The sequence below is a fragment of the Electrophorus electricus genome, chromosome 23 (assembly GCF_041902795.1).
Source record: "Electrophorus electricus isolate QZ-2024a chromosome 23, ASM4190279v1, whole genome shotgun sequence".
Classification (NCBI taxonomy): domain Eukaryota; kingdom Metazoa; phylum Chordata; class Actinopteri; order Gymnotiformes; family Gymnotidae; genus Electrophorus; species Electrophorus electricus.
The window spans coordinates 1354468-1378365 of NC_137519.1; the positions used below are offsets into that span (position 1 = coordinate 1354468).

At 40.8% G+C, this 23898-nt stretch overlaps 4 protein-coding genes across 12 annotated transcripts in view; 2 read left to right on the forward strand and 2 right to left on the reverse strand.

Moving 5' to 3' along the window:
- Positions 1–1650: 1650 nt before the first annotated feature.
- On the reverse strand, positions 1651–11342 carry atg13 (ATG13 autophagy related 13 homolog (S. cerevisiae)). 2 transcript variants are annotated; one of them, XM_027023201.3, is made up of 18 exons: positions 11203–11342; positions 10699–10779; positions 10514–10594; positions 10252–10371; positions 9792–9838; positions 9563–9703; positions 9401–9441; positions 9116–9212; positions 8929–9027; positions 8742–8835; positions 7839–7937; positions 5421–5504; positions 4788–4927; positions 4529–4646; positions 4374–4451; positions 4045–4158; positions 3228–3356; positions 1651–3125 (listed from the first exon to the last, which is right to left on the reverse strand). In XM_027023201.3, exons 2-18 carry the CDS (start codon positions 10765–10767, stop codon positions 3048–3050), a joined length of 1629 nt encoding a protein of 542 aa, XP_026879002.2. In that variant the 5' UTR covers positions 10768–10779; positions 11203–11342; the 3' UTR covers positions 1651–3047. The 2 variants fall into 2 exon arrangements, with proteins under 2 accessions (XP_026879002.2, XP_026879003.2); XM_027023202.3 differs by lacking the exon at positions 7839–7937.
- harbi1 (harbinger transposase derived 1) lies at positions 11248–14173 on the forward strand. Of its 3 annotated transcripts, none has more exons than XM_027023204.3 (3): positions 11248–11334; positions 12752–13464; positions 13657–14173. In XM_027023204.3, exons 2-3 carry the CDS (start codon positions 12795–12797, stop codon positions 14031–14033), a joined length of 1047 nt encoding a protein of 348 aa, XP_026879005.2. In that variant the 5' UTR covers positions 11248–11334; positions 12752–12794; the 3' UTR covers positions 14034–14173. The 3 variants fall into 3 exon arrangements, with proteins under 3 accessions (XP_026879005.2, XP_026879004.2, XP_081562048.1); XM_027023203.3 differs by lacking the exon at positions 11248–11334 and adding an exon at positions 11461–11624; XM_081705922.1 differs by lacking the exon at positions 11248–11334 and adding an exon at positions 11895–11970.
- A 130-nt stretch (positions 14174–14303) lies between these two features.
- On the forward strand, positions 14304–19340 carry zgc:110699 (ras-related and estrogen-regulated growth inhibitor). Of its 2 annotated transcripts, none has more exons than XM_027023193.3 (7): positions 14304–15775; positions 15890–16023; positions 16172–16228; positions 16316–16389; positions 17347–17494; positions 18100–18193; positions 18449–19340. In XM_027023193.3, the coding sequence occupies exons 2-7, from the start codon at positions 15945–15947 to the stop codon at positions 18636–18638; spliced, it is 642 nt and encodes a 213-aa protein (XP_026878994.2). In that variant the 5' UTR covers positions 14304–15775; positions 15890–15944; the 3' UTR covers positions 18639–19340. The 2 variants fall into 2 exon arrangements, with proteins under 2 accessions (XP_026878994.2, XP_026878995.2); XM_027023194.3 differs by having other exon boundaries at positions 18112–18193.
- A 132-nt stretch (positions 19341–19472) lies between these two features.
- phf21aa (PHD finger protein 21Aa) overlaps positions 19473–23898 on the reverse strand; it is a 35613-nt gene continuing 31187 nt past the window's right edge. For all 5 annotated transcript variants that reach the window (XM_081705921.1, XM_081705919.1, XM_081705920.1 and 2 more), the window contains 2 exons: positions 23711–23814; positions 19473–23512 (listed from right to left, as the gene is read on the reverse strand). In XM_081705921.1, coding sequence (XP_081562047.1) covers positions 22847–23512; positions 23711–23814 — 770 coding nt within the window. In that variant the 3' untranslated portion in view covers positions 19473–22846. The remainder of the gene's footprint in view (positions 23513–23710; positions 23815–23898) is intronic.

Below are 23898 nucleotides of genomic sequence, written 5' to 3' on the forward strand. Positions count from 1 at the left end.
GTGGGCATGCTAAGCCATTCTGTCTCTTGTTTTGTGTTCTGTGTTCTGTGTTTTGACTCCTCACTTGTATAATTTAATTAAAAATTTATATAGAATTGAATAGATCACATGAAACCTATCACTGATACAAGGTTATATATAAAATTAGACTCACTGGAAATTCAGTAATAATGGAATTCAATAATAATAAAAATTAAGAAAATTAAAACTACCATGAGGATATCCTGTCAATTTGATAAGCAAAAATGGCAAACCACACACTGTTCAGCTGCATGAGTTACACTCAGTGGATTTTAGCTTTGTCATATAATTATGAAAATCTAGAAAATTGAACCTACCACAACACTTTTTTGTTTTGTTTTGTTGGTTTGATATGTAAAAACAGCAAACTATGCACTTTGGGGCTGCATGAGCAACTGGGCAACTGATCTAAATGGCTTCACAGGAACTTTTAAATGTTGTTTAATGTTATGTATGCTAAACACTCTTTCTCATCATAAAGAATTTAAAAATCTACTTTGATTCTAAATTACTTACCAAAAATTGTAATGCGATAAGGACTGTGGCACTATATATTAACTGGGATTAAACTGTTTTGTTATACTAAATCTTATTATTGTGCTCATCATTTTTGTAATTTCCCCCTGGCAAGTTGTTACAATCCAGCCTTTTCCCTCCATTGGTAGGGTTTCTCCATATCAGCCACTATTTGCCAGTGATACATACCATGCAGGGCCATCTTCATACAACTTAATAAAACTGATCTTCATAGTATCATACAAATGTTGCGATATTCAAGTCTGTCCCACATGCATGCTTTTAAACCGAGTGCTCCTAGGACTTGCGCAACATTGGTCTGTACATTGCTGATGTAACCAAATAGGACAATAGAGGACAGTAGGACTTAAGACGCCACTGAATAAATAAAGCTCTGGAAGAACTTGGTGCAGGAACCATATTTCTATTGGTTCAAACTGTGAAAAATGGACATTTGCAAAACGTTTGCCTCATTAGAGGTGGAAGCTGTCAAAAAGGGGAAAATACCATTTTCACACTTGGAAATTCATAAAGATTGATAATTATGAAGTTCAAAATATTTGTAACAATTTTAGTAGCCATCTTTATAATTTTTTACTACGTGATGTTTTAGGTATTGTAGAAAGTTTAGAAAAGGTTTATTTGCAAATGTTCATCAGCCAACTAAAACTGTTTAATAACCTACTACTTCTAGACTATAGGTCCTGTAAATGTACAAGTCAAAATATGGCACAAAAGATCAGTCTAGAGCATCTTACAAAATTACTTACGCTTTGTTCTGGATGCTGTATCAGTAGCCAGTTTTAGAGGTCATTCATTTCAGCTGGACTGTCTCGCACATGATCGTCCAGTGTCTGTATAATAGACTGCTCTAGACAATTAGACAATAATACACTAATCTAGAGATCCACCAAATAATTAAAGGATAAAGTAGCTTAGTCAAACAGTATCCCACAAATCTAAGCAACACATTTAATGAACATCATCAAAATTAAGTTCATGTTTCTCCACTTTCCTTATATGGAAGTGGGTTAGCTTTTTGGCCTTAGATATATATATATATATATATGACTGATATATGTATTTAGAACATGCACATCAAAGATGCTTGAAAACACTTGAAATAGGTCAATTTATTGCACAACATGTACATGCCATATTAACACAGCGTAAGATAAAGAGAGAGAGGGTGCAGCTCGAAGCACTGAAGAGGGATTTCCAACTGCTAAAAGGCCAGCAAACGGCAGAGTGCAGTCTCACCCGGACTACTGTCCCAGTTCACTAGTAAGTATGGAACATTCTGGTCACAACAGATATTACTGTCCCCTGCTTCTAAAATACAATTTCTTGATATTAACATTCAACTGTAATGAATGTGGCCAGTAAAGGCATAACAGCAATCTAGGGTAGATGCATGGACTTCTTTGGTGATATATGCGCTGTTTGTGTTGGTCCGTGCGCTTCTATTCTAGTCACTAGTCATGCAGTGCGGGCGAGTGTCTTGAAACCGTGTTAAGAAGAACAACGGCTCAGTTTGATAGGTTAAGAAGTGCATGCCCGATATGAACTCTGCATTCATTCACGATTACCTGCAAGACAAGTAAATGGACTTTCTGCTTTGTAGTCAGTTGTTCTGCTGTTGCCATTCATGAGCAGTTACAACTGCAGTGATTGACTGCGGCATACTTCCAAACAGATGTGCTATATTACATATATGCCAGTAATGCTCTGCAAATGATTTTGTGTACACCTGATTTTGTGTTAATATATCTTGAAACTTCCACTATATATAAGTGATTAAATTAACATTTCATGCATTTACAAAATCAGCACAAATTCTTAATTTACAGGAATAGACTTCTTTCAGGAATAGAGTCAACTATTTTTCAGTTTTTCTTTTCCCACTGTGCCAGTCTTTTCATCTTTGTGAAGGTACACATGTTGTGAAGTAGAAGCCTCTCTCATCCTGAACCAAGCATGTATGCCTGGGATAGAGCTCTGGGAGCCAGTCAAATTAGTAGACAAAATAAAACCAAAGTGTGGAATATACACATTCATCAGAATGATGAGGGACTGCCATGGATGCTGCCACAGAGACTGTACAAACAACTCTCCTGTCAAACATCTTCCATTTAACATGCTAAAATAATGCTTTCCATAATTATTTTCCTGATCTGTGCATCTTAATCAAACATTGTTTAAATAAACTAAAATCAAGTTATTACTGCATGATTTTTACAAGAACATAGTGGTGACCTTCCCACTTGATTGCTGCTGGTACTGTAACACAACTACTGTCAACTATGGAAACAAAAACTATAATCAGATGAAACATTGGTTGAGAGCTCATAGGATGTCTATGATAAACTGTCCTCAAGAATACATGTATATGAAAAAGTATGCAAAGAACTTAAAAAAATTCAGTGTGGCTTCCAAGTAGGAGAAAGGGGGTGTTTTGGCAGGCGAGCTAAGGAAGGGAAGAATCCAGTGTTTCTGGAGGGCAGTGTGATTTACTGCAGGGTGTCCACAAAAGCATCAAACTCGTCAATGTTCTTCTCATAGATGGCCAGTTTCTCTGGCAGAGAATCCTGCAGAACAAACGCAATTCTGTCATTTCACACTGTCGTTTCCAACAACTTAAACAGTCAGAGTTAGTGAGTAAGCATAAATGTAAGGTCCATGTATCTCACCAGGTCTTCAGCCATAGACTGTGCACTGACATCGATGGACAGGCTGGTGAGCTGTGGAGGGTTCTGGAATTCCCTGTAGAATGTGCCCAGGTCCATCGGCAACAGATCATCCTTCGAGAATGCTGGCTTCTGCAGCAGAAACGCAACTTTGGTCACAAAGCCTGTTTAAACCTACCGCTGCGAAATGGCTCAAATAAATACACACACTGCCCACCAATTAACATTCAATGTATGTTTATTTAAACAATGGTAATAACATTTTGAATTCTAATTTACTGAATAGCTCTAGGTTTTTGCAGTCAGATGTGAAGCAGTGTGAGGCTTTCTTCAAAGACAAATAATCTCTCATATTCACAGTGCCACATCTCTGCACTTAAGATAAAGAACCAGAGCATCAGTAATGTATTTGAACTTATGGACTGCCTTGTTTGGACTGGGTTCTGTGGGTTATATGAGTCCTGTGGGTTCTGTGGGATCTATGCTTCTGAGTTGTCTTAGTCATTATATGCAAACAGGTAACTTCAGTTAACATCTGTTAATCTGTTCAAAGCTTACTAGTTACTCATATACTGTATATATATACACTTCATACAATGTATATCAACTGTGGAATTCAAAAAACTATATTGAAAGGCATGTACATTAAGACACATGGTATTTTAATATAACAAGCAAGGACAACAACACTTGGGATAGACACGGATATGTTTAAAACACTGCAAAAATATTTCAGGGATTGTTTCATCCAGGTCATATCCATGTGTTGTTTATATCCAAGGCAAGCTAAAATTCTTTAAACTGTGGTGGCGGTACATACGAAGTCAACCATGACGAAATCATCTTGTGCTTGGCCCCCACTCTGGCTTGAGCTCTGAGAATGTAGACTGCCTTGCATTGGGGAGGAGGGGATGGGCGAGGCTGGGGGGTGCACCTGCACACACGTTACCCAATACATTCAAAAAGGCCCACAACACACCAGTACAGACGCCAATAAGACATTCAAAAAGGCCCATGACAGACTAGTACAGACCCCAATAACACATTCAAAAAGGCCCACAGCAGACCAGTACAGTGCCTGTGGGTGTGTGTGTATATATATATATATATATATGTGTATGTATATACATGTGTGCGTCAGCCAAGTACCATGGGGTCGGTCGCCTCCATGTCATATACTCTGGGGGCGAAGGAGGCAAAAGGCAGATCCAGGCAGGCTGTAGTCACCTAAATAAGTACACACTGCAATGAAATTACAGTCCCTTCCACAGAGGCACTTGTACTGAGTTTGTGGTTGTTCTCACCTGTGTGGTAGGTTTGTTGACAAAGGCCCCCACTTTCCTGGTGAAGGTCGGCTCAAGAGCATCTGAAGGAGAGGCGCTCTTCGCTTCACTGCTCCTTGACAGCACATCTGCATCACCACTAATTACCCCCACACACACACACACACACACACACACACACACACACACACGCACGCACAAACACAGCAGAGATGCCCACTAAAACATCTAGCACATTTGGCAGCGTCAGAGTAAGCCCTAGTTGTGGCCATCCTCTCACCTGCTGCAGCTGGAGGGTTGTGCCTGATGGGGTACGTCTGCAGACGGGCAGGAAGGGACCCGCCCCTGGTCTGCCTGAGTCGCGTGACTGGGCTGAAGCAGCACATGGGGGATTCCGCCCTCTTTCCCAGGCACACATATCTGATGAGAGACCATCCAAATATCACATTAATCCAAAAAAAAAACAAAAAACACTTAAATAGCAATAATATGTATTATGCAATTAACCTGCTCAAAAACCTGCCATGCAACTAGAAGTGCTATCAACACCTCAGATGCCTCTGAGTGTCTCTTAATTCTAAGAGGAAAGAGTTTAACTTCAAATTTATATACAGTTTCAGAGCTGCAAAATATTTCCTGCTCCAAATAGCAATGCAGATTTATTACACACATCTATAGTGCAATGTAGATCTATGTTACACATGTATAGTGCAATGCAGATCTGTTGCACCCATGTATAGTACCTCTATTTGTGAGGTCCTCTTTGCAATCATGTAAATGCATTTCCTGCAGCGATGTGTGTGTGTGCGCAAACCTGTACAACACCTGGGTGCGTGTGTGTATATGCCTGTGCAACATCTCTCTCTCTCTCTCTGTGTCTGTCTGTCTGTGTCTGTGTCTGTGTGTGTCTGACCTGGTGGGGATGTGCAGCTGCAGGGTGACACACATCTACTGCACCCAATGCGGGAGTCTGATATGACAGACGAGAAGTACAAAGCTATGGAAAAGACACACACAGAGAGAATATCATTACTTATATAAATTTATTTACACTGGATTATTAACAATTTGTACATTTAATTGTTATTTATTTTTATATAAAAGCTCTACTGGCCTTTTACTGTGCAATATATCATTTGAAATGAAATATAAACAAAAAAGCAAAATAAAAACAAAAACTGCACAAAAAATATGTTTTAAATAGCGTGCTGCAAGAGTAGCAGTGGTAATTCTGGATCTTTCAAACAAGCTTCACCAGAGGAACACATTAGTACAGGGGAGCTGGAAGATGAGATCCACTTGAGAGGAGTGCAGGACAGAGAGGACGAGTGTAAGAGGAGGAGAGGAAATTCAAGTTTCACAGCAAGCAGGAGAAGAGGATATGATACAGGTTCTCTTAACATCTATGAGCCCACAGATCAGAGGTGGGTAGTAATTAATTACGTTTCAGGGCTGCAAACCAGTTCGAGGAATGGAAACAATACTAAGAATGAAAATCAAAATGAAAACATTAATTTCTAATTGTTACAGAATAAATGTTATTTTTCATCCTCTTCTAACCCACAATTTATTTGAATTTGCCTTCCTTACATATTACTTCTAAAGTCCCATTTATTCAGATCAGCATATTGCCCACGGTTTGTTTAACCCAGCCTGTGATGTTATTCCTGTGCAGTGCCTCCAGTGGCCACAGGGGGGCTCTGCATTATAACAGCACCAAACACTTTGACTGTCGATTATTTGAGATTTTTGAGTGCAATGTGTAACACAAGTTACCTTAATGTCTCTTACCTAATTTCTCCTTGCAAACAAAATCAACAAAATAACAAAGGTATCATATGAAAAATAGCAACATAACATTGGACAGTGCAACGGGACCCAGGTTGCTTGCCTTGAATAAGGCACATCTTAATTTAGTTATGTCATATATTAATACTAAAAAGAACAATATAGCCTAGTTTAATAAATTTGGAGACCTACTATTTAGTAATATTAGATCTACTTGTTATGTAAAATTAATGAAGTTAAGCACTGTCATATCAGTGTAATATTCACTGTCATAGCAGTGTAATATTTACTCGGTTACATACATTTAAGCCAAATTCAGAACAGTTTTAAATCAGTATTTCTTTTTACTCGTTCCAATTTAAGGATGAAAGGAATATCCTTTATCCGAAATCATATCGAGTTACACTGCGTTCTGGAGCAACAGCACCTGCTGCCTGCACCTCTGCTGTTTCAGCAAAGCAGACATTAGCACAAGACTCTGACAAAAGGAGAAGAGCAACCTCATCAAACCTAAAACTTCTAGAACTTCTCAATAGCCTGAAAAGTTAAGATGCAACTGTACACTTTGATTCAAAGTAACCTGACAGTAAATATTGGAATTGATCATTTTACTCATTTCACAAAAGTTTTTTTTTCACCATATCACTACTTGAGTTCTATTAAATGAATATTTTTTATTAACTGTGACTCCAGGCAATTCTAATTGCTTTACTATAAATGCAGCACACATCCCTAGTGTTAATGGGAAAGGTGGTCACAGCCTCTGCAAGACTAAACTGCAACATCACGGACATCCAGTTGTGATTTATATTTATGGCATTTAGCTTTTATGCAAAGCAACTTACAATTATGACTGAGTACAACTTGACCAACTGAGGGTTAAGGGCCTTGCTCAGGGGCCCAACAGTGGCAACTTGGCAGACCTACTTTAAGACCTTGGTCACGGTCAGAATGATGTTTGTCTGTCTTATACTCAGCGCAAGTCACGTCAAGAGTCCAAGTCCAAGCTGTTTAAGAAGTGCCTATTAGCTATGCCTCCAAGATAATACCCTTAACATTAGGCATTTTTCATAGTACTCTACACCACATACTTTTATATTTAAATAAATAAGAACTTTTAAGTGCCTTTGGTATTTGAAGGCTTCAAGGTTATGCAGTTGTAAAGAGCAGCCATTCATTTGGTATGATTTTTGATTAAGAATTTGAAGGATTAAGGTTAGGAAAGGCACTCCATGTGGGAAAGACCTTCTAAAGGAAGAACACATGCTGTCAGGATGGAATACAAGACTGTGCCACTCACTTCCAGGACATTCAACCTGCTCACATGAAAACACACACACACACACACACACACACACACACACACACACACACACACACACACACACACACACACACACACACACACACACACACACACACACACACAAGCTCTCTCTGCCAGTCTGCTCCCATGAACACACACAGAAACAAACACAACACTCAGGATTTTGCCAACCTGTTCACATGCGCACACACAAACACACACACTCTCAGGACTCACGTGCTGTGAGAAGCCCAGCCCCATCATGGGGACTTTCAGAGTGGCCATCAGAGCAGGCTTAGGAGTCTTACCATATGCCTGACTAACACTGCACACACTCTACATACACACACAGACACCCCCCACCAACACAAACACCACCAACACAAACAGATAGAAAGAGGAGAAAGAACAGGAAGCAACAATAGAAATGAAAACACAGGAACATGATGAATGGAAAGTCAGTCTGGTAGCTTGACAACATGCCGGGGGTCTCAAGTAAAGACATGTAGGGTTTTCCATAAACTTTTTTTGAAGCAATACTTTTTTATTTTTTACAAATTGACACTCTAAGACATTAGCTATGCAAAAAGCACATAGCCAATGGAGAAACAGATGTAGCTGCCAAGTCACCAGACTGAATAGAGGGGCAGAAATGAAATGGAGGAAAACACACTTAAGCACATTTTCAGAAAATTAGAGGGGAAGGTTTGTAGCCAATATGCAAAGGGAATGACATGATAACCACTAACCAAAGTGAATGAACGCAGTGTCAACCACTAACCAAAGTGAATGAACGCAGTGTCAACCACTAACCAAAGTGAATGAACGCAGTGTCAACCACTAACCAAAGTGAATGAACGCAGTGTCAACCACTAACCAAAGTGAATGAACGCAGTGTCAACCACTAACCAAAGTGAATGAACTACTACACATGGAAGGCACAGAGCAATGACTAGGGCCCACTAGGGCAATAAGGAGATGTTGGTGTGAATGGAGCAGGATGGAGCAGTGTTTGTATGGATGGAAAAGTGGGCAGCAAAGCTAACCCTACAATTGCCTGGGTGAAAGCTTCTGCCCTTATCTTTGGGTGCACTGCGTGGGTGTTTGCCCATGCATGAGAGCAGCAGGCTGGGTGTCTACCTGGGAAGGTGGAGAAGTGGAAAAGGAGGTGGTGCAGACTTCCTGAGAGTCCTCCACTCCATTATAAGCTCCTCCCTCTTCCTCACCTGGAGTTCTGGATGAGACAGACAATGAGCACTTTTCCATAATGTACAAAACACCCAATTCAGTGGTACAACAATGTAATATCGGGTAATGTAAAACCTACCTGTAGTTACAGGGGTGCATGACGGCTGTGTTGCTGAGTGGACGCTCCACAAAGTGGTCAATGATAATGGCCATGATGGGGCCAGTCCTCTCAAACTGCCTGTCAGACAAAAGCCCAACACCATCATCAGATAAACTGACCCAACAATATCTTCAAATAAATAAAGTTCAACAGAGGCAGTGGGTACCTGGAGGACATCAGAGCCAGATTGGTGCGGTATGCACAGGAGAGTGTGAGCGTTCCTATGGGAGTACCTACAATTCCCACACGTACTGTCTGGAAGCCTACACACAGGGGGCACAGAGAGGGTGATGAAGAGAAACAGAAGAAAGAGACAGAGAGAGCGAGAGAGAGAGAGAGAGAGAGAGAGAGAGAGAGAGAGAAAAAAAAAAGACTGAGGATTTGTATAGCTGGTCTAGATGGCATAAGTACAATAAAAAAAATACATTGCACAACGCTCTGAAAGCCTTACCTTCTCCAAGTCCTGTTAGCTGCACATCCCCAAAATATATCCTGGCAACAAATTGGCTTAATTAATAACCAAGTCACACTGCAGATTTCTGTCTACTCATGGTAAATGACCCAAGTAGCTCTGTGGTATAAGGTGCAGGGAAGGCTGCAAGAGCGGCAGTACCGGTACAGGATGACATAATCATGGCCTTGTTTGCGGGAGAGTTTGTAGGCTGGTGTGACTCTTGCAATGGCCAGTAAGGATTTGAGCAGCAGAGACAGCCGCGTATAAACCGTGTAAGACACTTTGATGTCCTTCTCACATCTAAAATGAAGTAATGCATTGCACAGTCAGGAATATGAGGCAAGATGAAGTGGCTAATACCCATGTGTGTAAAAAATAACCAACTCACTTCTCAGTCATCTCCAGGCACCATGTTTCCAGCTCCATTGAATCCCCCTGGATAGTGGAAATTTACATTACATTAGGAAATGGTTTATATTTAAATGCTTCTACGGCTGGTTTGTTGCATACAGAGCCTGCGAGTAATGATTACTGTATTAATGAGTAGTGATTAATGTAACCAAAGGGCAGCCTGATGACTTGAGGGCTGCATACAGAAGTAAAGCAAAAATGTTGACTGCCAAAAGAAGGGAACTCAGACTAGAGTTCAGAACCACAGGACAGGAACTACCCAGAGCAACAATGTGGGATTTCTAAGGCAAAGTACTGGTGAGATGTGTAAAACGTGATTATGGCCAGAAGTAATAATGATACAAGCAGAAATACGGACCTTAGAGCAACTACCTCTGAGGATTTTAGGGAGATATCCACACACATAGAGCAGCCAATACTTGAACTAAGTGCATTACCTCTGAGGTTTTTAGGGAGATTTCCACACACATAGAGCGGCCAATACTGGGCAGCTGCCCCGCCAGCGCTTTCTTAGCTTCATGTGTTACCTCTGGAATGTCTTTAATCGCCAAGGTAAACTGAATGAGTAAAAACAACAAAAACAACCACCAAAAACAAACAAACAAACAAACAAACAGAAAACCAGACCATTATCAAGAAACTTAAATCCAAAATAATCATAGAAAGGGTCTCTTCACAAGGACATGAAATTCATTTTACCCAGTCGGAGCCAGTGGGGGAGGAAGATGAACGAGTGCAGATCTTCTCACCCAGCCGTGCCTGGACTATGACTTGTACTGTCTATTAACACACATACGTATGTACTGTCATAGCATTTAACGATAGAAATGTAGATTCTGAATATCATAGCAGCAGCTTAAATGCAGTACGGTGTAAAGCAATACCTTTAAGGCAAAAAACTTTATGAATTTATCCAAATCTTTTCTGTCCTGTGGGCTCAGATCGCTATCCATTGCGACATGAAGCTGAGGAAGAACAGAAACACATTCTTCTTCAGCAAGAGCAACAAAGTGTTATCAATTAATAGTACACGTCACATATTTTGAATGCAGTCATAGTTGGCTAAAGGTGACAAAACAACCTGTTACCTGAAAACAACTTTCCCATATCTTTCCGTTCAAGCAATGAGAATGGTATTTACACATGCTAACCCTCGCCATCCAACGATAGCTAACTGGCTAGCTATTTTCACCCACAGATACTAGGCTAAAAGTAGCAACTTAGGTTAAGACATGTGGTTTTAACAAATGTAAGCTTTATAGTTAATGACTATTTGATTTGTATGCGCTCACTATGTTTTCTCTTCGGTATGCCAAAAAGAGTTAGCTAACTAGATAGCAAGTCAACAAAAGGCACCACAGTATGAACGCTCGCAACTACATACTTACAGCTCATCAGCGTCCACATTCACCCTTAACACTTCGGGTATTAAACAGAGAACCGGGGGGTTTTGATAGTGGAAGATATTAAAATACAGCCTTATGGACCGTTTATATAAACATCTGACTCGAGTCAGACTGGTAAGATCACCATTTTTGTTTATTTTGCTCAGCAAGCTTGGCCAGAGAAATGACGTGTTACTAACGTGGACGATTGAAAACGGCACATTCGTCAAATTTTGGAGATATTATAGCTAATATGGTGAAGGCGCATAAATTAGATCCATAGTTCAGACTAATGAAATATCTGTAATATAGAAAAAAATTGATTGGAGGTCAGTGAGTTCACTCAGCTGGTTTAGTCAAACGTGCCCCAGCGGCTGAAAAGTGTTTGCGGGGTTTCGGTACAAAAGGAGCAGCTACCAACTCTGGTAATGCTACTATAATTTCTAAACTAGCTAAGATGGTTGTCCTGTGTGTTTTGTTTGTTTGCTAATAATAAAGTCCACTTATTTATTTATGCGTTCACTCAGACAGTGTAATCAGTAACGTGTTAAACTACACTAACTACAATTATGTTACTAAATTGTCTAGCTGGCTACTATTTATTCCAACCTAGCTAATCTAACTAGCTGTTCTAGCTAACCTTAGCTATCTACCTTTTGCTACGTGACTAATTTGATCTTATTTGAAGAAAACAGTTCTTTGTGTCGAGGTTTACTGAGAATTGCTACTAGCCAAGGGAATGAAGTGAACACCATGAACACTGAATGGCAGGTATGGTGGCGCTGGACATGGCTACCTGCCGTAGTACCAACACGTATGCGACTGTTGTCTCATTGTGACCTTGTAAAACCAAGAATTGTTTTTTCCTACCAAGATGGAAAGTGATTAAAAAGAATATGTAGCTTGCTATCTTCCTCAAAGTCATGTCCACATGTCCACAAATATGTTGTATTGATGTTATAACTAAAGAAGGCCAATTCTGTTTTTTATATATGGATACTAAACTATTGAGACTCTCGACACTCTTATTTTACTCCATTTTTAGTATGCCAATTTAAAATGACCATGTTCCAAATACCTAAATGATTAACTATGCTACAGGGAGACGTTCATAGCCAAGCATGACTTATACCACAGTTTTTCATTTCCAAACTCCCCTCTCAAACACACAACTTTCAGTTCAAGTCTGCACAAATTTCTAGTATAATACTTGTACATATCGATAGTGATACATTTCCAGTGTATTACAGCTTTTGCTATGTAGTGTTACAAGCAATTTTGTGGCATTTTATTTTACATTTGTTAAACAGTTGGATCTAATTAGTTCTGGTTGTTGTCCATTATCTAATAAAGCATTTTCCACTGCTTTCACCATGATGCAACACCAGGTCTGGATGGATAACTTTAAACAAGCTTAAATCCTATAGGCACAGGTAGCACAGTTTACACCAAACTACTCTAATCTCTCACTGAGCTTGCTGTGAAAATGAAAAACATCCCTAGGTGTGCACAGAGGATATTTGTAATGTACATTCATGCATTTTGCTCATAGGTCTGATCCAGTGCCTTCCTGGGTGCCTCAGATGTGATTCAAAATGGCGATCCCTATTGCAGTCCTGGACTGTGACCTGCTGCTCCATGGGCGGGGCCACAAAACTCTGGACCGGTTTGATATTGAAACAGTGTCAGACGAGTTTCTGCTGACCACATTTGGTTTCCCACGTGAGTTCATCTACTACTTGGTGGACCTGCTGAAGGACAACTTGTTAAGACGCACTCAGAGATCACGGGCCATCAGTCCAGATGTTCAGATCCTCGCAGCACTTGGATTCTACACGTCAGGTTCCTTCCAGAGCAAGATGGGTGATGCCATCGGCATTAGCCAGGCCTCCATGAGCCGCTGTGTTTCAAATGTCACCAAGGTGCTGATCGAGAAGGCGCGCGAATTCATCAGCTTTGACAGGGACGAGGCCGCCAAGCAGCAGTCAAAGGAAGAGTTCTACAGAGTAGCCGGGATTCCTGATGTTATAGGGGTGGTGGACTGTGCACATATAGCCATTAAAGCGCCCAATGCCGAAGATTCATCATATGTCAACAGGAAGGGGTTTCACTCGATTAACTGCCAGCTGGTGTGTGATGCTCGAGGGCTGCTGTTGAATGCTGAGACACACTGGCCTGGGAGCCTAACGGATCGAGCCGTGTTTAACCAGTCCAGCGTGAGCAAATTATTTGAGGAGCAGGTGAACCACGAAGGGTGGCTGTTAGGTGAGATCTTGTTGCTAAGGTGTTGTCACTGCATTCCAGAGGAATGTGGTATTTCTCCCTAATTGCATCGTTAAACTGTCAGTGTGGTGACTCCTTATGTTCCGCTGATTTAATGTTTGCTTGTGAAATGGTTTTCACTCTGTTGTCTGAGTGAGAGTTTTTCTTTTTTCATGCCTAAACGCTGTCTTGCAGGAGATAATCGCTACCCTTTGAGAAAGTGGCTGATGACTCCAGTTCAGAACCCAGAGATGCCAGCGGACTACCGCTACAACATGGCGCATGCAACCACACAAGAGATTGTGGACCGTACGTTCCGGGCCATCCAAACACGCTTCCGTTGTCTGGATGGAGCCAAGGGCTACCTGCAGTACTCGCCAGAGAAATGCTCTCGGATAATTCAGGCCTGCTGCGTACTCCACAACATCTCTCTGCAGTCCGGACTGGACGCCTGGACCTTGGAGAGGACTGAGGCCAAGGATCAGATGGAGGAGGGTACGGATCATGAAGACAAAGTGGACCTGGAAGCTCTGCGGGTTCAGCAAGAGCTCATTCAGAATCACTTTAGCTAGAGCTGAGCTAAATGCATTCAGTAGTTCTGACCCACGGAGCAGGCTTGTCGTCTTAAAAAGGACTGAACAGTGCACCCTTTTTTTTTCTGTATGTTGGATTAAAATATTTGGAGTAAGATGTGAGTGGAAACACATGTGTGTGTATATGTATGTGTGTGAGAGTGAGAGTTCCAAAATTGTGAAGTTTCCAGAGAAACAGGACGTTTCAGACAGTGGTCCTTCATCAGCCGTGCAAGCAAAGGGCTTCTGAATTAATAGGAGGAGGAACCTGTTCAGAAGCCCTTTGCTTGCACAGCTGATGAAGGACCTCTGTCCGAAACATCCTGTTTCTCTGGAAACGTGTACTTTAGTACAATTTTGAATATCTCTACATCTCTTACTACAGTTACTTACCTGGAATCTTCACACACACACACACAATTTTAAAAACAGGAACGTGTTTACATTCTTATTGGGTTATAATTTCTATTGGGTTTTATCATTTTTATAGTTTTAGAAAGAGGTGTCCAGTTTCATGTACATGTATGTGCTGATTGTGAATGTCTATGGCATGTCAATCTTTTAAAAAATGTCTAACTAAGAAGGAACTGAATAATCCTAAAAGTTGACTCTAAGTAGATTAAGAGGAGGGAGCGTCATCTTCAAGACTGCACCAAATTGCAGTGACTCTTACATTAGAGTTGGTGAATACATACTCAGGAAACGAAGTTTTTTGACTAACATTTACCTGATGCTTTTATCCAAAGTGACTTGCAATTATGACTGAGTACAATTTGAGCAATTGAAGGTTAAGGGCCTTGCTCAGGCACCCAACAGTGAGGGGGTTTGAATCAGCAACCTATTGATTATAGATCAAGTATTTTCACCACTGAGCTGCTACAGCCCTTAAGTTTACTTCCAAACAGTTATTGTCCTTGACCACACCTCTTACCAAGTACATTTTACTTTTTATATAGTCTGAACCAAAGCAGTTTGCATACTCAGCACATTACGCATCGCACACTTGAAAATCATAATAAAATAGTAAAAAAATGCAGTGGCTACCTGGCTGAAGCTCTGAAGCAATGGGATCTTAACTTTGTATTGGAGGTCTGCAGGTTAAAGTGAGTCCTGGGACTTCTGCCCTGTAATAATCATATAATACCAAAATGCCGCAGGCATGCTTTAATATGGTAAGCCTTGTGTTTTCCACACTACAGGGCAGCTTTGAAAAAGAACAGCCATTTTAGGGGCTTTCAACAGTCAAAAAGGTTTTAAAATGTATTAAATTTAAGAGTTTGTTTCCAGCTATTGATTGCCTAAATGTACTATATTGGAAAATTCATATATATTAATGCTGAGCAGAACGTTTTAATTTTAGCTGAGGTTAATGAATGGTTGTTGGGAACCTAAGAGGAAAGGGCTGCCAGGGGCGATCAATCAGGTGGTTCTTTAATGAGACTCCAACAAAAGGCAGGAATGACTCTCTACTCGGACGAGATGATAAATGTGAGGAAGGAATGGGAGGAACAAAGCCCCGTCTGGCCGACTATAGCGAGTCTGCGTCTCTGGCTGAGGTTACTGTGGACGGTAACAGCAGCGCGTCTAGGACGGAGATGGTGCCATAATGCTCTGTAATGTAAAGTAGTGCTCTGTAATGTACAGTGGCTGCATCACTGGGCATCAAAAAGACGCCTTTTAATGCAGTGTTGCCGTAGTCTATAGCGCACTAGAATACACTTTAAAAAACGCTACAAAGCAATGTAAGTAAAAATCTTTAACAAACTGTTTCTTGAAACTGCGTTCTTGGTTAACTACGGGTTTTGGCACTGAGTTTAGTTTGGGTACTGAGCCTTTTCTAATAATTCTGCCTTCAGATGTCATTCTAGCACAACTGAGCAAACGTGTCAGATCCATTTAGGCTCCGCAAACATGACCGAGCCCGGACCGTCGCGAAAACTGACGAGGGCAAAGCTTGTGCTGCTTGGACGAGACAACTGTGGAAAGACTGGTAAAGTTAAGACACTATACAAACGCGTTTAAAAACCTAAACTATTTACTGGTAATAGTAAATGTTGAGAACTACAGTAATATATAGCATTGTCTTTTTCTCTCTGTTCCTCCTGCTTTTTCACTTATTGCTTTTGTTTAAAATCCAGCTCTGTGTGTTAGATTCATCACCAAGCGTTTCATTGGAGAGTATGACCATAAAAAGGGTGACACATGTACACATTCATATTTAACTACCTTTTAGACATCCTGCCCGTATAAGGCTGACAATCTGCGTTTGTTTCCTCTCATAGAAGTTACCTACAGGTGCCGCAAAACAGTGGACAAAGAAACGATTGACCTGGAGATTTTAGACACTGTTAATAAGGTACTATGTGCTTGTACTTAAAGACTGACTCAAACAATTATGAAACACCACAATATTTTCAGTAATATCAGTGCACTATTATATGGTTATGGTTATGATTATAGTCTGGAACAAAGTGGGAAAAGATATTAATACATAAAATAAAAGCATTTGATTTTAATGCATTATACTACATATATGTTATTACCATTAATATTAAGTAATTCAATACATTAGAGTATAATAGCTTAGAAGATGAATATATATCACTCAGAAATTTTGTAGTATTAGGTATGAATCCACATCCCAGTGTTTCCTTGTTAAGTTTTGCATATGAGGGTCATTATATATTGTTTCAGAATTAGTATGCACACAAGTTATAAACACATTTTTTTAAAACTGTCATGTTTTCTGAGCAGTTCTTCAGCCTTATATACTGTTATTGTGCTGATTAAGAATATATTTCTTGTTAGTCTTATACCTTTACTGTGTGTAAGCGCTCATTTCTTTTTGAGGTCTTTGCTCTATAACCTCTTTCCTTGTGTGCTTTTCTTCCACCTGCATGCTCTAAATGGTTCTGAGCTGAGAGGCAGGAAAGAGTAAACAGGCACCAATGTTAAACCACAAAGACAGTATTTAAATCACCTGTCTGGGAGCTTACATAAGGAAGAAGGAAGTAATGGCACTCTTAACAAAATCTGGCAAAACCTAGTCTGGATCAGCCCCATCTGCTGGTATCAGACATGAAAGCATGCAGTAGCCGTACTGCACCTTATCTCACTCACCCTCTCAGACTGACCACTAAACAGACCATTCTACTAAACAGGACTGTTAATGGTTTACGTGTGTAGATGTGTGCGCTGTTAATGGTTTGCGTCTGAGGGTCTGTGTACTGTTAATGGTTTGCGTGTGCGGGTGTGTGTGCTGTTAACGGTTTGCGTATGCGGGTGTGTTACTTTAAATGGTTTGTGTGTGCAGGAGTGTGTGGGCCCTGCCGCATCCTCTTTGGAGAGCTCGATTAAGTGGGGTGATGGCTTTCTCATCGTGTACTCGGTGACAGACCACAGCAGCTTTGAGGCTGTTTCACGCCTGAAGAGACTCATCGACCACGTCAAGCAAACGCTTGGTAAGACTGAAATGAGATTTAGTTCTAGTGCAAGTTGGGGGGGGCACACATCACCCAACCTATCTCGTCTTTTATGATACATACAACAAGCATTGGAGGGGACATGTCCCCCTGCCCCTCCAAACCTATGTCTTTGATGTCATGTAATGAAAGACTGCTGATTAAACTGAAAACAGATCAGACTCGGTGATCTGTGCTTCTGTGTGTTTATTTGTTTGTCCACCATCTTCAAGAGGTTGCATGGTAGAACTCATCTCACATCAGAGTTAGTTTGGTCTCGTCATAAAACTTCAGATGTAGCTCCACAACATCAGTAAATATTGGGATAAATATCCATGTAACACAGTGAGCCATACATAGGCTACCAGCATGGTATGGGGTGATTTTTCAGCCCTAGTAAGGCTGTGTGTGTGTGTTTATGTATGTGGAGAAGTATGCAGTGCATCATTAGACTGGAGTCTTTTATGATCACATGAATCTACAGTCTATCCTGCTGTCACTGTTTATGATGTCTGCTCAGTAGTGCAGAGTACAATAAGAGACCTCCTCTCTCTCCCTCTCGCTCACTTTTTGTGTGTGTGTTTTGGGGTTTTTTTATCACCAAGGAATCCCCACAGTCATTGTGGCAAATAAAAGTGACATGGAGAATGGTCGTGTTGTCAGGACAGAAGAGGGGCAGGCATTGGCCCAGGACCTGAGGTCTGGAACCCTTACTGTCTCTAAACCAAACACAGAATCACAAAAGAGAGCCATGCACATGAAGTGTGAAAGCTTAAGTCTGTATTTTTATAAATGTTTAGCATTGTTTGGATGCTACAAAAGTATAATATTTTTGTTTAGGTATGAATTGTGGAGAGCATAGTTTATATGTTTCTGTTTAAATGATTATGGTCTGGATGCCACTATCAACATGTTAGTTGATTATTCTAATATGTTTCTATTGTGACACTACAGGTGTAGTTTTTTTGAGCTTTCTGTAGCAGAGAGTTTGTCATCAGTAGAGGTCGCGTTTGAGCAGCTCATTCGAGAGGTACGTTTGGAGTTTCAGCGCCATCTGCTGGCCATGGACAAACGTTCACGCATGCTGCAGATGCGCCATGTGCTGAAGAACAAACTGACGCGCAGCAAAACCATGCAGTGGTGACCAGAGACAGCGCCCACCTCAGCATTCCTGACATGCTGACTCTCGCTCTGGATCAGTGGATGAGATTCCCCTGCCTCCTGCTCACTTTGTAAGGATTGAGGACTTTTTTATACTCTCACTGAAAAACATCCTTGTAATTTCCAGTGGAATGCTGTATTTTTATATGGTAGAACAGCCTCAGGGAGCACAGGTGAATTAATTTGTCCCTTCTATGATAGTGGCTTGAAAAGGTCAGATACCCGGAGCTTTCAAATATTAACACCACCTTATAAATATACAGAAGCAAAGAGGCAGTTCTGCCACTCTGGTTTATAAAATTTAAGGAAAGGTTACTCTCTTCACACTTGTAGAAATCCTCCTACATCATGACTGGGTGAGAAAATTAGCTTTGAATCATCTTAAACTGATTGTCTTCGAGAACAGACATGCAATTTTAAGACACTAAACATGAAATTGAGGGGAAAATATTTATGATACGGTTATGCTGTGGATTAGTTTTTCTCAATCCAGGTCTCGAGGCTCACCAGATGGCCCACATTTTAACTCCATTTCTGCTCCCAGCACATTTGAACCAAGACAATGAGAGCCTGGTAGGGGGATAATGGATGTTGGGTTAAATAAACTGGGCTGTGCTAAGAAACACTGATATAAATTCTATTACAATTATGGAATGCGTGCTTAATCCAAATAAAAGGCTGAAGTCTTATATCCTTGTTGGTCATTATGTTATTACTGATGTCAATACATTACCGTAAGTTGAAAACTGTAAGTTTTACTGCAAGTTTGTGACTACAGAAAACACTGAAACGGAACCAAACTGAGCCAAAACAAACCTATAGGACAATGCCTGACTTTACGATTTTAATTAGCAAAAATGGTAAAAATTAATAAATACAAATTGATCAAATGCTCCTAAAATGTCCACCCCCTTCAACATGAAGAAAGACATGTAACTGTGCATTTAAATAACTTACAGGAGGAGAACAGTAAGGTTATGGGGGAAGCAAACAAAGCAACATCAGGCATCACCAAACAACAGAGACCAACAAAGAACAGAAAACATACAAAGTATAAAAAAGTGAATAAACCCAAGCTGATCACATCATCTTCAAAACCATTATGAAAAATACTTGACTTTTTCCCTTATTGTTTTTTTTAAACAAAAGAACTATGTAAAACGCATTACTAAACACTTTATAAACTGTTTGGCACATCAGATGAGCCACTGCTAATTTGAGATATGTTTGTGCAGTACTCTTTTGATTGACTTCCTGTGTCCATACAGATGCTAGGCCTTTAATTGCGTAAATGTGTAAACTAGGGAATGGTAAGTCGAAGAACAATGGCTGAGCATTAAAGCCATGGATGGAGACCTGAATGTTTAGTACCATCCATGCAGCCTAAGGAGGTCTGATCAGATCAGAACACAGGGTCTTAGTGGAGGAGGTCTGAACAGATTACCCAATAAATATATATATTTTAAACACATGAGGGACCATTAAAATGACACAAACACTTATCCTCTAGTGTAAAAATAACACAGGTGCAGAGACCTTTCACACGTTTGAAAACTACAGATTTAAAACATCCAGACACAAATGTTCAGTCCTTTCAGCGAAACATGGCATTTGAAGACCAAACGTGGAGCATGATGACTGCAGATTTAATGGCCCCACCCCCACCCGCCCCGCCCCGCCCCCAACACACTTCTATAATATCAGAACTTCAGCATCATCATAGTAGAGACATTATTAACAATACTTCTCTGTAAAATTCTGAACAATGCACATGAATGTTCATAACTGAGATAGGAAATATGTCACAGCTGTAGTGAGACTTAGCATGAATTTACATATTTTTAATAGTCTTTTTTCTTTAAAGGGCTTAAAGCTGCCCACCAGTTTTTGTCCATTAGATGTTGTTCAGCAAAAAAGGGTCCTCAAAAGTTGTGTACTTGTGTGTAAAACATCATAACTAGGAAACACGTGTGTGTAAAACATCTTAACCAGGAAACACGTGTGAATTCTGCTGTGTCCTGCAGGGCTTTTGAATGATTAACTGACTCAATGCTGCTACACCACTGTGTAGCTGGAGAGTCAGCTGGGTTGCTTTAAGAAACTGACCATTTTAAACCAATCCTTCTGAACCATGAGATGGAGACAAAAGCATAAAAAACATAGTTCAAACACAAAGTGCAGCAATATAGTAGTAAACCAAATGTAATTCAAATGATAGGCTTTTGTAAACAAAACTCAAATTCACTAGATGGATTAGGCACTGGCCACTAAACCATGAGTGTAACTTACCTCTTAAACAATGTAACTTACAAAACATTCCTCTTAAACATCTAATGATTGTGCAACGAAAATATGTCATGTTTCCTGCAGTGAAATGTTGTGTGCACATACAAACACACACTATGTTGCCAAATCACACTGACACAGATGCCCTTCAGTGCAGAGAGATCACACACATCCAAGGAACCAGAGCATCTTAAGGCAACCGCTTCAGAGAAAGACAGGCCAGACCTGTTGACTGCCTGTGCTACATGCGCATGCGTACACACACACACACACACACACACACACACACACACTCTCTTACTCACACATATAGCTGAAACTACGATAGGACCAGTACTATTTCTATTTTATGTACAGACCTGCATCACAATTATATTTGACGCTTGCATCTCTGCATGATCTGTTGTGCTTCCTTGTCAACACAGAGTTTTATATTCCAACCTGAAAGGCTGCAATAGACTTTGCTCATTTGTGTTTTAACACCCAGCTTTGTATTTATGACTGTCTGCTGTGGAGCCTTCTAGACACACAGACTCCAGAACACCTCTGGTAGATATAGTACAAATGCAGCACAGCTTTGATCACATCTTAGATACGATACAATGATGCAAGAGTTCAGGGGGTTGGTGTAGTCTGTCTCTCTCCTCCTACACAAGTGCTGTGGGACTCTTTAGTAAAGCTTACAGTCCTGTGCTTCTGCTCCAAGTCTTCTTAACAGTGCTGCCATAGGGAAGGCTAACACTTCAGCTAATATAACAATACAAAATAGAAAGCCCTTAAAATGCTACATAAGCATTCACAAATGACTTTTTTGAAATGTCATAAACTTTTCAAATGTGCATAAACTAATAGTACAAAGGGCAGCTTATCATTATTCTTATGTCTTTTGGTTTAGTTTCCTTGGAGTCATTTGTTGAGTATCATGAAAGCTCTACATATACTAATTAACTAATTGACATATTGTAGCCTAATTCAAAAAGAAGTGTTCCTTGAGTTATATCGTGGGAATTTTATATTTGTCATTATCTTTCATAAACACCATGTTTGATATCCAACACCACACTCATGAACGTTGTCTAAACACTCAAATACATTTCATTTTGATCACTAGTTAAGGCTGTGTCAGGATTTACGTTAAGGGTCCTCAATACTGATGCTACACAAATACAACTCTATTATTGAAATATCTATTTAATCACCATAAAGAAAAGAATCCATGTCCCTGTGGCAAAAAGCATTTGGCAAAACAGAACTAAGTCATTTACTTAAAAAGACAGCAATTTAAAATAAATTTACACAACTGCTGCACACTCTATGACACCATAAATAGGACAAATACATCTAAGAGGTGTGAATCTTTTGGGACACCTGGAAGACCTGCTTATAAATTATGATGATTTATTTTCCTCTCTAAGCTGTTCTTATCTGCCCAGAGAAAACAAAAGCCTTACACCTGTATCACACTTATTCTGTCTTTCAGACAAAATCAAGGCTCTCTTTTCCACAGCAAAAGGACATGACAGAGCCCCTAACACTCATTTCCCAGTGCTTGTGTTCTAAGAGCTGGTAAAGGCCTTTGCTCAATCAATCCCTAAGCTTTCTGACCTAGAGGCGCCAAGGGAACAACAGCAGGCACACGGTGGTGTGATATCTTAAACTCTAATAACTCTCTTACTCTCTTCGTTTTTCTATATTATTATTCTTTGTGTTAAACATTTTAGGCGCTGGTACTTCGGAACGTATAATCCTGCTCATCTGAAACGGCACTGCGGATTCTGACAGACATACAGTAAAGGAACTGAAAGATTGAGTGGCAACTGGATGCCAGGCATGGGCGCTGGGTGGTTCGAGGGTCGAGGGACGGGGTGGACAAGACTTGTGCAGGTCTACAGAGGGATGCCAGTACTACTCTACACCCTGTATGACCTCTGCTAGGGACATCACTGCAGGTAACGGGGGCTCTGGGCTTCCTTGGAGATCCCTGATGATGTTTTTATTTATGTCTGCGTTGTTTTTATTTATGTCATTGGTATTGTTTTTGTTTATGCTTTCCTCATGTCCAACTTCTTCTGTCTCCAGAGCTCCATTTGAGCTGGTGACTACGGTGCTCTTGATGTGACTATTGCTAAGTGGCGCACAGTTGTTAGTAACAGAGCCTTGGTGGCTCCCAGAGGTGCTCTTCCCGTCTGTGGCATCCACTGCAGGCTCTGGGCTTGACGCACTGCTGTGTGTGTGCGCAGCGCCCGTGTCCTTCAGGCAGCCGCTCAGGTTCACACTCTCGCCGAGGTTCCCTGACGTGCCGCTGACGATGAGGAGACGGCTGACGCTTGTGCTGTCCTTTAGGCTGCACTTCACGTTTGGATGTTGGTTTACCTCAGAGCTGGCACCAGGCTGCTGGGTAGCAGCACGGTCCAAGTCTCCGTTGGCCATGATTGCTGGGGGTAACTCTGCCAGGGGGAGGCAGGGCAGCTGTATGCCCCTGATCAGGCGTACCAGACCCTTCACCTTCTCTATCGATGCTTCCATTTCCTTCTGACGGGACAGAACACCATTTCTGCTCTCCCTGCATATCTGAAAGTGGCAAAGGAACCCAAGGACATCAGACATGAGTCTGTGAGACAGACCTGATAACAGCATAATGGGTCACTGTACGTGAAGACTTCATACAGAAGAACGAACATTTACATTAAATTTACAGTATTTGACATTCTGGTTACCAAAAGCTTGCACTACCTGCTCTACTAGATGAACCCAAGAACAGGTTCTCACCGTTATGGAGTCACTGAGCTGTTTGACACGGAGCTCGAGTTCCTCTCTCTCCTGCCGGAGTTCCGAGCTCCACTTTTCCAGCTTCTGCTTTTCCTGTTCCCTCTCTGCAGGAAGAAGAGAGAAGCCAGGTGATAGTGTCTGAGGGACCAGAGAATCACTATCACACAATGCTACCCTTCTTCAAAAAC

What these genes read in the sequence shown, in the direction of transcription:
- zgc:110699 (XM_027023193.3), top strand. Translation starts at nt 15,945, where the DNA reads ATGACCGAGCCCGGACCGTCGCGAAAACTGACGAGGGCAAAGCTTGTG. An exon ending in TTTTAGACACTGTTAATAAG is followed by an intron (nt 16,390 to 17,346) that starts GTACTATGTGCT and finishes TTGTGTGTGCAG; the next exon opens with GAGTGTGTGGGCCCTGCCGC. An exon ending in GCATTGGCCCAGGACCTGAG is followed by an intron (nt 18,194 to 18,448) that starts GTCTGGAACCCT and finishes GTGACACTACAG; the next exon opens with GTGTAGTTTTTTTGAGCTTT.
- atg13 (XM_027023201.3), bottom strand. Translation starts at nt 10,767, where the DNA reads ATGGATAGCGATCTGAGCCCACAGGACAGAAAAGATTTGGATAAATTC. An exon ending in GGCTGGGCTTCTCACAGCAC is followed by an intron (nt 5,505 to 7,838) that starts GTGAGTCCTGAG and finishes TCTTTTCCATAG; the next exon opens with CTTTGTACTTCTCGTCTGTC. An exon ending in CAACCCTCCAGCTGCAGCAG is followed by an intron (nt 4,647 to 4,787) that starts GTGAGAGGATGG and finishes GGGGGTAATTAG; the next exon opens with TGGTGATGCAGATGTGCTGT.
- harbi1 (XM_027023204.3), top strand. Translation starts at nt 12,795, where the DNA reads ATGGCGATCCCTATTGCAGTCCTGGACTGTGACCTGCTGCTCCATGGG. An exon ending in CCACGAAGGGTGGCTGTTAG is followed by an intron (nt 13,465 to 13,656) that starts GTGAGATCTTGT and finishes GCTGTCTTGCAG; the next exon opens with GAGATAATCGCTACCCTTTG.